The following is a 15,000-nucleotide window of genomic DNA, read 5'->3' as shown; positions in this document are numbered from 1 at the left end:
CTCTCCCCACAGCCCTGTATCAATCCCCAAACTAATCCCACTGCCCCACTCTCTCCCCATAGCCCTGTATCAATCCCCAAACTAATCCCACTGCCCCGCTCTCTCCCCAAACTAATCCCACTGCCCCGCTCTCTCCGCATAGCCCTGTATCAATCTACAAACTAATCCCACAGCCCCGCTCTCTCCACATAGCCCTGTATCAATCCCAAACTAATCCCACTGCCCCGCTCTCCCCATAGCCCTGTATCAATCCCAAACTAATCCCGCAGCCCTGCTCCCTCCCTGTATCAATCCCAAACTAATCCCACTGCCCCGCTCTCTCCCCATAGCCCTGTATCAATCCCCAAACTAATCCCACTGCCCCGCTCACTCCCCATAGCCCTGTATCAATCCCCAAACTAATCCCACTGCCCCGCTCACTCCCCCATAGCCCTGTATCAATCCCCAAACTAATCCCACTGCCCCGCTCACTCCCCCATAGCCCTGTATCAATCCCCAAACTAATCCCACTGCCCCGCTCTCTCCCCATAGCCCTGTATCAATCCCCAAACTAATCCCACTGCCCCGCTCACTCCCCATAGCCCTGTATCAATCCCCAAACTAATCCCACTGCCCCGCTCACTCCCCCATAGCCCTGTATCAATCCCCAAACTAATCCCACTGCCCCGCTCTCTCCCCATAGTCCTGTATCAATCCACAAACTTATCCCACTGCCCCGCTCTCTCCCCATAGCCCTGTATCAATCCCAAAATGAATCCCACTGCCCTGCTCTCTTTGCATAGCCCTGTATCAATCTACAAACTAATCCCACAGCCCTGCTCTCTCCACATAGCCCTGTATCAATTCAATTCAATTCAAATCGCTTTATTGGCATGACAAGGTACATCTTATGTTGCCAAAGCATCGAAAAACATTCATGGTTGAACACATAAATACAGATCTATCCATACAGTGTATAAACAGATATATCCCTGAGTGTATAAATATACATTCATATAATTTGTATATACTCTTTTCTTATATTTAGTGGTTGTCCCTCTGTTTATGGCAAGCTGTAACATAGTGTGCCGCTAGTGTTACACAATCTCTCCTATCCCCTAGTAGGTATGGGAGTTTTTGGTCGTCATTCAAATTTCTGAATTCCGGGCATATTTTTGTGAATTTTGGGTAGAAATTCTCCCTTATGCCCTGATATTTTCTACTAGCTGTGAGGAAGTGCATCTCTGTCTCCACCACTCCCTGACTGCAGTGAGAGCATATCCTGTCCTCTCTTGGTAGCCGGGTCTGCCTGTGTCTACCTTTTTCGATCGCCAGGCTATGTTCACTAAGTCTGTACATTGTCAAGGTTTTTCTCAGTTTGCTATCCTTTACCATGGTCAGGTAATCAGCCATGTTGTATTGTCTGTTTAGGGCCAAGTAGCAATTGAGTTTGTTTTGGGGTTTTGTTGTTTCTGCCCAATATGACAGATATTTTTCCTTTTGCTTAGTGACGATTGTGTTGGGTCGAATTCTTTGTGTTATGCTGTCACTGTCCTGGGGCTGGTTATTGTTAGTAGTGTTAGTAGTTACTTCACTGAGTCCCAGGACTAGTTGACTGAGGGTATTCTTCTTTATGGTCCTCTCTTATGATCCCAAAACTAATCCCACTGACCCGCTCTCTCCGCATAGCCCTGTATCAATCCCCAAACTAATCCTGATGCGCCTCAATGACTTCAAGACTCAAAGTTAACTGAATAAAACAAGGCTTTTATTAGCAAAAAAAAGATGCCTGTGTCTTCACCTAGCATGCTGCTGTTCTGCTGCAAGACAAGCCTGGGCTTGTCTTAAGTAGGGCCAGGTATGGGCGGAGCCGACACACAAAGGGGGCGGTGCACTATACACAATACAAGGTAAACACCGGAGCAGGCAATACAATATATGTAGTTAACTACAGAGCCTGATGAATGACATATTTCATCACATTCGCCCCTTCTACAGATTTAGCCTGTCCGGGGGTGTGATAGTCCTCTGTGACCGACATAACGGTTGCGGTGCCGCGGGTGCCGGCTGGGTGTCCCGGGTGGTCTCCTGGGTCTCTGCCGGGGGCGCCGCCGGGGTTGTTGAAGGAGTAGGTGGTGGGGGTACCGTTGGCTGGTGTTCTTCCGGGGGTGATGAAAGAATAGTGGGTGGAGTGGGTGGGTAATAGTTGTTGTGGGTGTTGTCATTGTTGTTGTAGTCGTTGTAGTCATTGTCGTTGTTGCTGTTGTTACCGGCTGGGGCGAGGTCTTTTATGGACACAGTGTCCCCCCATCCGTCGGCGTGCCGGACATACGCATATTGTGGGTTGGCGTGGAGCAGGTGCACTGGCTCCATGAGAGGGTCCGTCTTGTGGCCCCTCACATGCTTCCGCAAAAGTACCGGACCTGGGGTGGAGAGCCATGATGGTATGGATACGCCCGAGGTGGATTTCCGGGGAAACACAAACATTAGCTCATGAGGTGTGGCATTAGTGGCGGTACACAATAGTGACCGTATTGAGTGGAGCACATCTGGGAGGACTTCCTGCCAGCGGGAGATAGGGAGGCCCTTGGTCCTTAGAGTTAGGGTGACTGCCCTCCATACTGTCCCGTTCTCTTGCTCCACCTGACCGTTACCCCGGGGGTTGTAGCTGGTGGTACGGCTCGTGGCAATCCCCTTGGACAGCATGTACTGGCGTAGCTCTTCACTCATGAAGGACGCCCCCCTATCCGTGTGGATGTAGCTTGGCATACCGAACAGGCAGAACAGGCTGTTCTGCTGCAAGACAAGCCTGGGCTTGTCTTAAGTAGGGCCAGGTATGGACGAAGCCGACACACAAAGGGAGCGGTGCACTATACACAATACAAGGTAAACACCGGAGCAGGCAATACAATATATGCAGTTAACTACACAGTCTGATGAATGACATATTTCATCACAAATCCCACTGCCCCGCTCACTCCCCATAGCCCTGTATCAATCCCCAAACTAATCCCACTGCCCCGCTCACTCCCCATAGCCCTGTATCAATCCCCAAACTAATCCCGCTGCCCCGCTCTCTCCCCATAGCCCTGTATCAATCCCCAAATGAATCCCGCTGCCCCGCTCTCTCCCCATAGCCCTGCTCCCTCCCTGTATCAATCCCCAGGGGCTGCTCCCTACCTGTGCTCAGAGACTCCAGCCCCCTGTCCAGGTGTAGGTCAAAGACTCGAATCTCCGAGATGCCCTCTCCGCGCTCAGCCAGCATCTTCACCAGGTGCCTCCCCAGAAAGCCGCATCCCCCAGTCACCAAATACACCTGCCCTGGGGCCCTGGACATTGCAGCTGTGTGTGTGCTCAGGCATTCACTCGCTCCGACACTGAGAGAGACCAGCGACCAGAGAGACAGACAGCTGGAGCCAGCCAACCAGAACTGGCACTCAGTTCCCCTCCTTTCCCCTCCTCCCTGTCTCTGCACCCAAGCTGCCTCTCGCTCTTCTCTCTCTCTCTCTCTCTCTCTGTCTCTCTCTGTCTCTCTCTCTCTCTCTGTGTCTCTCTCTCTTTCTTTCTGACTCTCTCTCTCTCTCTGTGTCTGTGTCTCTTGGTGTCTGTCTCTCTCTGTCTTTCTCTCTCTGTCTCGCTCTCTGTCTCTCTCTCTCTGTCTCTCTCTCTCTCTCTGTCTTTCTGACTCTCTCGCTCTGTGTCTGTGTCTCACTCTCTCTCTGTCTCTCTCTCTGTCTCTCTCCCTGTCTCTCTGTCTTTCTGACTCTCTCTCTGTGTCTGTGTGTCTCTCTCTGTCTATCTCTCTCTCTCTCTGTCTCCCTCTCTGTCTCTCTCTGTCTCTCTCTCTCTGTCTCTCTATCTCTCTGTCGCTCTCTATCTCTCACTCTCTCTCTCTGTCTTTGTCTCTCTCTCTCTGTCTGTCTCTGTCTGTCTCTCTCTCTCTCTCTCTCTGTGTCTCTCTCTCTTTCTTTCTGACTCTCTCTCTCTCTCTGTGTCTGTGTCTCTCGGTGTCTGTCTCTCTCTGTCTTTCTCTCTCTGTCTCGCTCTCTGTCTCTCTCTCTCTGTCTCTCTCTCTCTCTCTCTGTCTTTCTGACTCTCTCGCTCTGTGTCTGTGTCTCACTCTCTCTGTCTCTCTCTCTGTCTCTCTGTCTTTCTGACTCTCTCTCTCTGTGTCTGTGTGTCTCTCTCTGTCTATCTCTCTCTCTCTCTGTCTCCCTCTCTCTCTGTCTCCCTCTCTGTCTCTCTCTGTCTCTCTCTCTCTGTCTCTCTATCTCTCTGTCGCTCTCTATCTCTCACTCTCTCTCTCTGTCTTTGTCTCTCTCTGTTAAGTCTGTGTGTTATATTGCGAATTACTACACAGACCACAAGAGTAAACTTTAACAGGACTTTACTGGTTGAAGGTCAGGGCAGAACTGCCCAAAATAAATCCTTACACAGCACTTATGTGGTCACCACCGGTATTACAGTATACAGCAGCCAAGATAAAGTAGCCATGGTGTGGAGATGCCGGAGTTGGACTGGGGTGGACAAATGTAAGAAGTCACACAACACCAGGTTATAGTCCAACAGCTTTATTTGAAATCACAAGCTTTCGGAGCGCTGCTCCTTCTTCAGGTGAAGTGGAGAAATGCATAAAGACACAGCTTATATAGTCAGAGAATCACGTCAGATGTTTACAGGTAACCTTTCCAACTGCCATTTATCACACCTCGGCAGAGAGATAATCACAGCAGTCAAAGGTGTGAATGGTGTCCAAACAGGTCAGTCAGGGAAACATTACATCAAGGAACAATGAGGTGGGGTCACAAGGGGTCAAATATTGCAGATGCTGGGGTCTGTATGAAAAACAAAGAAACAGACAAAAAACATTTTTTTGGGCTGGAAATCACAGCAGGTCCGGCCGCATCTGTGTAGAGAGAACAAGCCAATGTCGACTCGAGTCGACCAGCTACGAGACACCACCAAACAAACAAGGCAACGGAACTACGCTACCTACATGCACACCAAGAACAGGAAGCTTGAGAAACTTGGCATCACCAGCAGCAGCAACCAAGCCTCTCCCGGTACCACGGTTGAAACCACAGGGAAACCCATCGTCAACCTATCCGACCACACCCTTCAACCAGACGAAATTGAAGTTCTCAGCCGAGGGCTCAATTTCTGCCCCACCACCAAAATGGACCCCATCGGTCTCGCGGCAGACACAGAGGAATTCATCAGGAGAATGAGGCTCCGGGAATTCTTCCACAAATCCCAAGATGTCAGCAGCGAACTCAATGAGACAATCAATGATCTGGAACAGCAGACAGAGGGATCCGCAGTGCAGCAACCGAAGAAGAAAGAGTCAAATTGGACCCCTCCGGAGGGTCGCTGCCCTAAGCTTGACATGTATGCTCAAGCTGTCAGGAGATGCATCAACGCCAGATTCATCAGCCGCACTCACAAGACAGTCCAGAATGTCACCCGAGCACAACGCAATGCCATCCACGCTCTCAAGACCAACCGCAACATCGTCATCAAACCAGCAGACAAAGGAGGTGCCATCGTCATACAGAACAGAACGGACTATTGCAAAGAAGTATACCGACAACTGGACAACCAGGAACACTACAGACAGTTACCCGCAGATCCGACCAAAGAACACACCTGCCAACTCAACAGACTGATCAAAACCTTCGATCCAGACCTTCAAAGCATCCTACATGCTCTCATCCCACGTACTCCCCGCGTGGGAGACTTCTACTGCCTCCCAAAGATACACAAAGCCAACACACCTGGACGTCCTATCGCATCAGGCAACGGAACCCTGTGTGAGAACCTCTCTGGATATGCCGAGGGCATCCTGAAACCCATCGTACAGGGAACCCCCAGCTTCTGTCGCGACACTACAGACTTCTTACAGAAGCTCAGCACCCACGGACCAGTTGAACCAGGAACACTCCTCGCCACGATGGACGTCTCGGCACTCTACACCAGTATCCCCCACGATGACGGCATCGCTGCGACAGCCTCAGTACTCAACACCAACAACAGCCAATCTCCAGACGCCATCCTACAACTCATCCGCTTCATCCTTGACCACAATGTCTTCACCTTCGACAACCAGTTCTTTACCCAAACACACGGAACAGCCATGGGGACCAAATTCGCACCCCAATACGCAAACATCTTCATGCACAAGTTCGAGCAAGACTTCTTTGCTGCACAGGATCTCCAACCAACGCTATACACCAGATACATCGACGACATTTTCTTCCTATGGACCCACGGCGAAGAATCACTGAAAAGACTACACGATAACATCAACAAGTTCCATCCCACCATCAAACTCACCATGGACTACTCCTCAGAATCGGTCTCATTCCTGGACACACGAATCTCCGTCAAAGACGGACACCTCAGCACTTCACTCTACCACAAGCCCACGGACAACCTCACGATGCTTCACTTCTCCAGCTTCCACCCTAACCACGTTAAAGAAGCCATCCCCTATGGACAAGCCCTGCGAATACACAGGATCTGCTCAGACGAGGAGGAATGCGATGGACACCTACAGACACTGAAAGACGCCCTTGTAAGAACAGGATATGACGCTCGACTCGTCGATCGACAGTTCCGACGGGCCACAGCGAAAAATCGCATAGACCTCCTCAGAAGACAAACACGGGACACAACCAATAGAGTACCCTTCGTCGTCCAGTACTTCCCCGGAGTGGAGAAACTACGCCATGTTCTTCGCAGCCTTCAACATGTCATCGATGATGACGAACACCTCGCAAAGGCCATCCCCACGCCTCCACTACTTGCTTTCAAACAGCCGCCTAACCTCAAACAGACCATCGTTCGCAGCAAATTACCCAGCTTCCAGGAGAACAGCGACCACGACACCACACAACCCTGCCACAGCAACCTCTGCAAGACATGCCAGATCATCAACACAGATACCATCATCACACGTGAGGACACCACCCACCAGGTACATGGTACATACTCATGTGACTCGGCCAATGTTGTCTACCTCATACGTTGCAGGAAAGGATGCCCCGGAGCATGGTACATCGGCGAGACCATGCAGACACTGCGACAACGGATGAACAGACACCGCGCAACAATCACCAGGCAGGAGTGTTCCCTTCCAGTCGGGGAACACTTCAGCAGTCAAGGACATTCAGCCTCCGATCTTCGGGTAAGCATTCTCCAAGGCGGCCTTCGAGACACACGACAACGCAAAATCGTCGAGCAGAAACTGATAGCCAAGTTCCGCACCCATGAGGACGGCCTCAACCGAGATCTTGGGTTCATGTCACGCTACATGTAACCCCACCTGATGCAGGGTCATCCAGACTCGAGTCGACATTGGCTTGTTCTCTCTACACAGATGCGGCCGGACCTGCTGTGATTTCCAGCCCAAAAAAATGTTTTTTGTCTGTTTCTTTGTTTTTCATACAGACCCCAGCATCTGCAATATTTGACCCCTTGTGACCCCACCTCATTGTTCCTTGATGTAATGTTTCCCTGACTGACCTGTTTGGACACCATTCACACCTTTGACTGCTGTGATTATCTCTCTGCCGAGGTGTGATAAATGGCAGTTGGAAAGGTTACCTGTAAACATCTGACATGATTCTCTGACTATATAAGCTGTGTCTTTATGCATTTCTCCACTTCACCTGAAGAAGGAGCAGCGCTCCGAAAGCTTGTGATTTCAAATAAAGCTGTTGGACTATAACCTGGTGTTGTGTGACTTCTTACAAGATAAAGTAGTGCAACCCTTAAAATAGTTCTCTTAAAGGTGGAACGTTACATACACTACAATCCTCCCTTTTTAGGTTAACAGTATATATTCCCATTAAACATAACATCATAACATATATACACAACTTCATGTAAAAACAGTTCACAGATTCAGTCTCTCTGGAGGCTTCCTGACTCGGTCCGGAAAACGCCTTGGTGGTGTAGTAGTTATCGGTGGTGTAGTAGGTTCTTCTGGCAAGGTCGATTCGGCTTGAAGGCCAGTGTCAGGTTCATCTGATTCCAGTATTACCGGATCGGAGGTAGATGCTATGGGTATCTCTGCTTCAACATTAGGCGTATAGAGTTGTGGAGTAGGTTGGCCCTTTTCGGATGACTCTATGATCTGGTCAACATGGCGCCTTATTATGCTTTCTCCAATGTCCACGGTATACATCAGCGGTCCTAGTCGTTTGCAAATAGTTCCAGGCTGCCATTTCTCGGTACGGTAGTCCCGGGCCAAAACTTGTTGACCTATCTGGAAGGCTCTAGTTGGCCTTTCATTCATGCCTTGAAATTGCCGGTTCTCTACGTCCCTTCTGATGTTGGGCTTGATCAAATCCAGCCGGCATCTTAGTCTTCTATTGAAAAACATCATGGCGGGAGTTTGGTTTGTGACCGCATGTGTTGCATTCCTGTACGCCAACAAGAAGTTATCTACCTTATGTTGTAGATTTATGTCTTCATTACCCATGGCCTTTATGGCCTTCTTGAAGGTCTGGACAAACCTTTCAGCTAATCCATTGGTGGCGGGATGGTATGGGGCGGACGTGTAGTGCTTAACCCCATTGTTTTTTAAGAACTTCCTGAATTCTTCGGACACAAATTGTGGTCCATTATCAGAACAGATCTGTTCCGGCAGCCCATTCCTGGCAAATATGGTCCTTAATACTGTGATGGTTTTTTCCGTGGTGGTGGAGGACATCTTTATTACCTCCGGCCACTTGGAGTGTGCATCCACCGTGATTAAGAACATTGAGTCCATAAATGGACCAGCAAAGTCGATATGTACCCTTTGCCATGGAGATGAGGGCCACTCCCATGGATGCAGAGGAGCTTGTGGTGGGGCGTTTTGGACCTTCTGGCATCCTAGGCAGCTCTTGGTCATTTCTTCGATGTCTCCATCGATACCTGGCCACCACACAAACGCTTTGGCTAGGTTCTTCATTTTCACTCCACCCAGATGCCCCTCGTGAAGCTCCTTTAGCACTTTATGCTGGAGTTTGGGTGGAATCACCACTCTGGATCCACACATCAAAGTTCCTCGGCACACTGACAGCTGCTCTCTTCTTTGCGAAAATGCTGGCAACATTGGTTTGCCATGTGCTGGCCATCCCTTCACCGTTAAATCGTAGACTCGTGAGAGAGTCGGGTCATTTCTTGTTTCCTTTTCGATCGTAGAATTTGTTACTGGTAGACATTCCACTATGGTTGAGTGGAACATCTCCACTGGGTCCACTGTAGGCGCCTCTTCTACCGTTGGCAACGGTAGGCGCGATAACCCGTCAGCATTCCCATGCTGTTTTGACCCTTTGTATTCGATGTCATATTGGTGTGCCCCTAGGAAAATGGACCACCTCTGTAGCCTTTGCGCTGTCATAATGGAAACGCCCTTTTTAGAGTTGAATATGGATACCAACGGCTGGTGGTCTGTCAGCAGTGTAAACTTCTTGCCCTGCAGGTAATGATTGAATTTCTTTACTCCCCACACAAGGCTGAGAGCCTCCCTATCTATCTGAGCATAGTTGCGCTCAGCGGAGGTCAATGATCTGGATGCAAATGCGACTGGCCTTTCCGAGCCATTTGGCAACTTGTGTGAGAGTACTGCTCCAATACCATAAGGGGAAGCATCACAAGCTAGACGAATAGGTAGCGTTGGGTTGAAGTGAGCCAACACTTCCTCTGAGGTGATCAATGCCTTGCTTTTGCGAAAGGCCTTCTTACAGTCCTCGCTCCACTTCCATGGTACTTCTTTCCGCAACAGAGCATTCAGCGGGTGCAGCACCGTGGATAGATTTGGCAGAAACTTATGGTAATAGTTAATCAACCCTAGGAACGACCTCAACTGGGATACATTTTCTGGAGCGGGGGCCTTCACAACAGCTTCGATCTTGTCAGGTGACTTGTGCAGGCCTTCCTGGTCAATGACATGACCACAGTACGAGATCCGTTTCTGAAAGAACTCACATTTCTGGTGATTAACTCGAAGGCCATATTCCTTCAACCTGGTGAGCACCAGTTTCAAATTTGCGAGGTGTTCCTCCTCGTCCTCTCCTGTAATCAGGATATCGTCCAAGTAACACTGAGTGCTTGGAATTCCCTGTAAGACCTGCTCCATGGCCCTCTGCCAAATCGCTGGAGCCGAAGCCACTCCAAAAACCAGTCTATTATATCGATACAAGCCTCTGTGCGTGTTGATTGTGAGATACTGGCGCGACTCTTCCTCAACTTCCATCTGTAAGTACGCTTGCGCCAGGTCTATCTTGGTGAAGTGTTTCCCGCCAGACAATGAAGCAAAGATATCCTCAATCCGTGGAAGCGGATATTGCACCGTGTGAAGCACCGGATTAACTGTGATCTTGAAGTCTCCACAGATGCGGACCTTCCCCGGTTCCCCTGACTTGTTACTCGATGAATGCTTCATGACGGGAACAATGGGCGTGGCCCACTCACTCCAGTCCACCTTAGACAGTACCCCTGAACGTTCAAGCTCTTCCAGCTCAGTCTCCACAGCAGGTCGTATCGCATAAGGTTTGAAAAATTTTGGGTTTGCATGTTCCGCAATCTTGATTTTTGCCGTAATTCCTCTCAGTGTTCCCAGTCCCTGTTGGAATACCTCTTTAGCCTCATCCAATATTCTGGACAATCGTTCAGGTTTGACATCTTTCTTTCCGGGATCTACCGTTATTGCGTTTAGGGAGTGCCAGTCCATATTTATTTTCCTGATCCACTCCCGTCCCAGAAGTGGTGGACCTCCCTCAGGTAGTACATATAAGTCCATTCCTTGGTGTTCTTTGCCCTTGTGTATCACCTTGACTTTTATCTTTCCGATGGGGTATACTTTTTGCCCCGTGTATGTCTGCAATACTATTTTCGTATCCCGTAGGGGAATATGTTTGAATAACTTTTTGTAATCTTGCTTATTCATGACCGTCAATGCCGATCCGGTGTCCAATTCCATCTTCACTTGGACTTCTGCAATCTGCAGTGTGACCCAGATAGTTTGTCGGTCAGTTTCCTTACTCACATTGTGAATTCTCAGACTACCCAGTTCCTTGCTGTTGGAGCCTGAATCCGAATTCTGTTCATCCGAACTCTTCACAGCCACCTTATGTACCTTTCTGTACTTTTTCTGCGGTGACTTTTTGTTGCTGGTCTTCTTTCCTGACCGGCATACTTTAGCTATGTGACCAAGCTTGCCACATTTTCTACATTCCTGGTTTTTAACCCAGCATTGGTTCTGATCGTGTGTTGTCTTCCCACAACGATAACATTTCATTGTACCTGAAGCCATTTGATCTACGCTGAGTACCGCTGCCTTCAGCTGCATTTCCGCAGTGCCTCTCGCTGCGGCTTCGTGCGATGCTGCAATAGTGACAGCCTTATCAAGTGTAAGATCATTCTCTTCGAGCAGTCGCTTTTGTGTTCCTTCCTTCGACAACCCATGCACGAACTTGTCTCTCAGTGCCTCTGTCAGATTTTCCCCAAACGGACAGTATTTCGCTAGCCTACGCAGTTCAACCAAGTATTCCGCGTTGCTTTCCTCTTTCAGTTGCGTTCTCGCATAAAATTTAAATCGTTCCGCTAACATCAGCGGTGTGGGGTTCAAATGATCCTTCAGGACAGCAACAATATTAGCGAAAGTCTGATCCGCCGGTTTAGCTGGTGATAGAAGATGCTTCAATAGCCCGTATGTCTTCGCACCCATTGAGTTTAGTAAGGTTAGTGCTTTATCATCATTTGATATGTTATTTGCCTTACCATATATCTCTATGCGTTCTACATACGTGGCCCAATCTTCCACCTCGGGACCGAAATCGTTGATGTTACCACGCTTAGGCATCTTCGCAATCTTTTTGAGAAACAACAACGAAATTTTTCTTTAACTTTCTTTTTTTTCAAAAATGGCGGTTTCCCGCGCTTGCCTTCTTCCCCGCCTCCGAAAATGGCGGTTTCCCGCGCTTGTCTTCTTCCCCGCCTCCGAAAATGGCGGTTTCCCGCGCTCGCACGGTCTCCCTCGCTCGCTAGGTCTCGTTCTCCCTCGCTCGCTCGGTCTGTCTCTCCCGCTCGCTCGGGCTCTGTCTCTCCCGCTGGCTGTAACGGCGATTGCCATATTGCTGCGTTCGCCCTCCCCAGCGGTTTTCAATCGCGCCTCCCAGCCCCTCTTGCAGTCCGGTCCTTTCCCCCCCGGCTGCGGCTGAGTTCTCCGCGGTTTTTTAAAAAAATTTAAATTTGTTTTATTTTCTCCCGCGCAAGCGGTTCTCGGTCGCTGCGCCTCGCGGCCTCGGTAGCTCCCTGGCCTTGTTTACCGGTCACGGTCGAGCTTGCTCTCGACGCTGTTGCGTCTCCCAGCCCGCTTGTAGCCCGGTCTCTCACACCGGCTGTGTTTGCCTGCACCGCGGCTTCCGTGCCTTACGCTGCCCCAGTCTCAGCGCCTCTGGCCCCGACTTCTGTCCGGCTCTTTTCCCCCGGCCGTGGTCGAGTTCTCCGCCCTTATATCCTCCGTTTTTTTTATTTTCTCCCCTACTCACAGTCAACGTGGCCGACTTGCTTTTCTTCGCTGATCGGCTCACCCACCACCGTGATAGAAGGGACGATCACTGCCTGTTGCTGATGGAAGGCTTCGTGTCAGAATTCTTCCTTCTTCCTTTGCTCTGCAGACTCGAGTCTTCTCTCAGCAGAATGATGAGGGCGGATGCCTCTTCTCGACGCCCGTTAACTGCCTTGGATGTATCTCTGCCGCAGGGTAAGATCGTACTCGTCGCCACTGTTAAGTCTGTGTGTTATATTGAGAATTACTACACAGACCACAAGAGTAAACTTTAACAGGACTTTACTAGTCGAAGGTCAGGGCGGAACTGCCCAATAAATCCTTACACAGCACTTATATACCGGTGTGGTCACCACTGGTATTACAGTATACAGCAGCCAAGATAAAGTAGTGCAACCCTTAAAATAGTTCTCTTAAAGGTGGAACGTTACATACACTACTCTCCCCTGTCAGTCTCTCTCTCTCCCTGTCTATCTGTCTGTCTGTCTCTCTCTCTCCCGATCTCTCTCTCTCTCTCCGTGTCTCTCACTCTGTCTCTCTCTGTCTCTCTCTCTGTCCCTGTCTCTCTCTCCCTGTCTGCCTCTCTCTCTTCCTGTCTGTCTCTCTCGCTCCCTGTCTGTCTGTCTGTGTCTCTCTCTCTGTCTCTCTCTGTCTCTCTCACTGTCTGTTTCACTCTGTCTCACTCTGTCTCTCTCTCTGTCTCTCTCTGTCTCTCTCACTGTCTGTTTCACTCTGTCTCACTCTGTCTCTCTCTCTGCCTCTCTCCTTGTCTATCTCTCTCCCTGTCTCTCTCTCTCTCTCGCTCTCTCTCCCTGTCTATCTCTCTCTTTCTCTCTCCCTGTCTGTCTATCTCTCTTTCTCTCTGTCTCTCTCTCTCTCTCTCTTTCTCACTCCCTGTCTATCTCTCTCTTTCTCTCTCCCTGTCTATCTCTCTCTTTCTCTCTCCCTGTCTATCTCTCTCTTTCTCTCTCCCTGTCTGTCTCTCTCTGTCTCTTCCTGTCTCTCTCTCTCTCTTTCTGTCTGCCTCTGTCTATCTCTGTGTGTGTCTCTCTCTCTCTGTCTCTCACTCTCTCTGTCTCTGTCTGTCTGTCTCGCTCTCTCCCCCGTCTCTCGCTCTCTCTCTGTTATTCTCTCTCTATCTGTCTCTCTCTATGTCTCTCTTTCTCTCTCTCTCTCTGTCTCTCTCTCTCTCTCTGTCTACAGTAATCTGGGATGTTATGATTAAGGTTATCCACCAGGTGGTGCTGTAGCCAATGCTGCTGCTAAGGTCAGGGGTTAGCTTCCTGCTAAGGTCAGCAAAGGTGCAATGCCTGGATGCAGGCCTGCCTGGTTGTTTCGCAGTCGTTTAATAAAGTACTCGTATTAATCCTAATACCTCACCTCTTCGAGTTCCTTGTCTCACTACATGGATTTATCACATTTAGTGATGAGGTAAAACAGGACCCTGAATAAAGAAGAGAAGTCTGCCAGGATGTTTAAACAACAAAATCACGAGCTGGTTTGTACGGCTCTCTCTGCAAGTCCATTTGAGGACAGATGATATGGAGCCGAGGTCACCTGCACTATGCCATTTTTCTCATAAACCTCTTCTCTCTCTTTTCAATGAAATGAAAGCAGTTCCACAGATGGTGTCACCCCGGATCCAGAGGTGGGCCGTGACATTGAGGGCATATGAGTATGTCATCGTCTACAAGGCGGGCAAGTACCATGGGAACGCAGATACCTTGAGCTGTCTTCCACTGCCAGGCACACCTATCCGTGCAGCTCCAGAGGACAGAGTGTTGATGTTGGAGGACACTGACATGGCACTTGTGACTGCAGAGCAAGTAAGAACATGGACAGGTAAAGATCCAGTACTGTCTAGAGTTCGAGAATATGTGGTGAGGGGATGGCCACAGCATCCGGAAGGGGCTGACTTCACACCCTACAGTGTCAGGAAAACAGGGCTGAGTGTGCAGGATGGTTGCGTGTTGTGGGGAGCACGAGTGATTATTCCACAGCCAGCACGACAGTCTATCCTAGGGCAACTACATCAGTGTCATCCTGAGGTCTCGCGTATGAAAGCCTTGGCTAGGAGTTACTTGTGGTGGCCAAAGCTAGATGAGGAGATAGAAAATCTAGTCAAGACATGCAGCACTTGTCAGGAACACCGGAAGGCACCAGCAGCGGCTCCTCTCCACCCCTGGGAGTGGCCGGATAAACCATGGAGAAGATTGCACTTAGATTATGCGGGTCCATTCATGGGGAAGATGTTCCTCATAATCATTGATGCACATTCCAAATGGATGAATGTTTATCCTGTAAATTCTGCTTCCGCCACTGCTACTATAGACTGCCTGCGTCGGAGCTTCAGTAATCAAGGGCTACCGGAGATCGTGGTAAGTGACAATGCCACTTGTTTTGTGAGTACAGAGACAAGAGAGTTCTTGAGAAAAAATGGCATAGTGCAGGTGACCTCG

General features: G+C 49.6%; 1 protein-coding gene and 1 long non-coding RNA gene across 2 annotated transcripts in view; one reads left to right on the top strand and one right to left on the bottom strand.

Annotated features, from left to right (window-relative positions):
- Positions 1-4,372, bottom strand: part of LOC147094892 (3 beta-hydroxysteroid dehydrogenase type 7-like) — a 58,995-nt gene extending 54,623 nt beyond the window's left edge. The window contains exon 1 of the mRNA XM_085974516.1: positions 3,160-4,372. Coding sequence (XP_085830642.1) covers positions 3,160-3,316 — 157 coding nt within the window. The 5' untranslated portion in view covers positions 3,317-4,372. The remainder of the gene's footprint in view (positions 1-3,159) is intronic.
- Positions 1-15,000, top strand: part of LOC147094891 (uncharacterized) — a 58,111-nt gene that overhangs the window by 2,281 nt on the left and 40,830 nt on the right. The window lies entirely within an intron of this gene.

The sequence above is a fragment of the Somniosus microcephalus genome, unplaced genomic scaffold, assembly GCF_052327205.1.
Source record: "Somniosus microcephalus isolate GS21.2 unplaced genomic scaffold, FLI_Smic_1.0 unresolved_chr1, whole genome shotgun sequence".
Classification (NCBI taxonomy): domain Eukaryota; kingdom Metazoa; phylum Chordata; class Chondrichthyes; order Squaliformes; family Somniosidae; genus Somniosus; species Somniosus microcephalus.
Note: the sequence above shows the minus strand (reverse complement) of the source record. Positions and strands in the feature narration are given on the sequence as shown.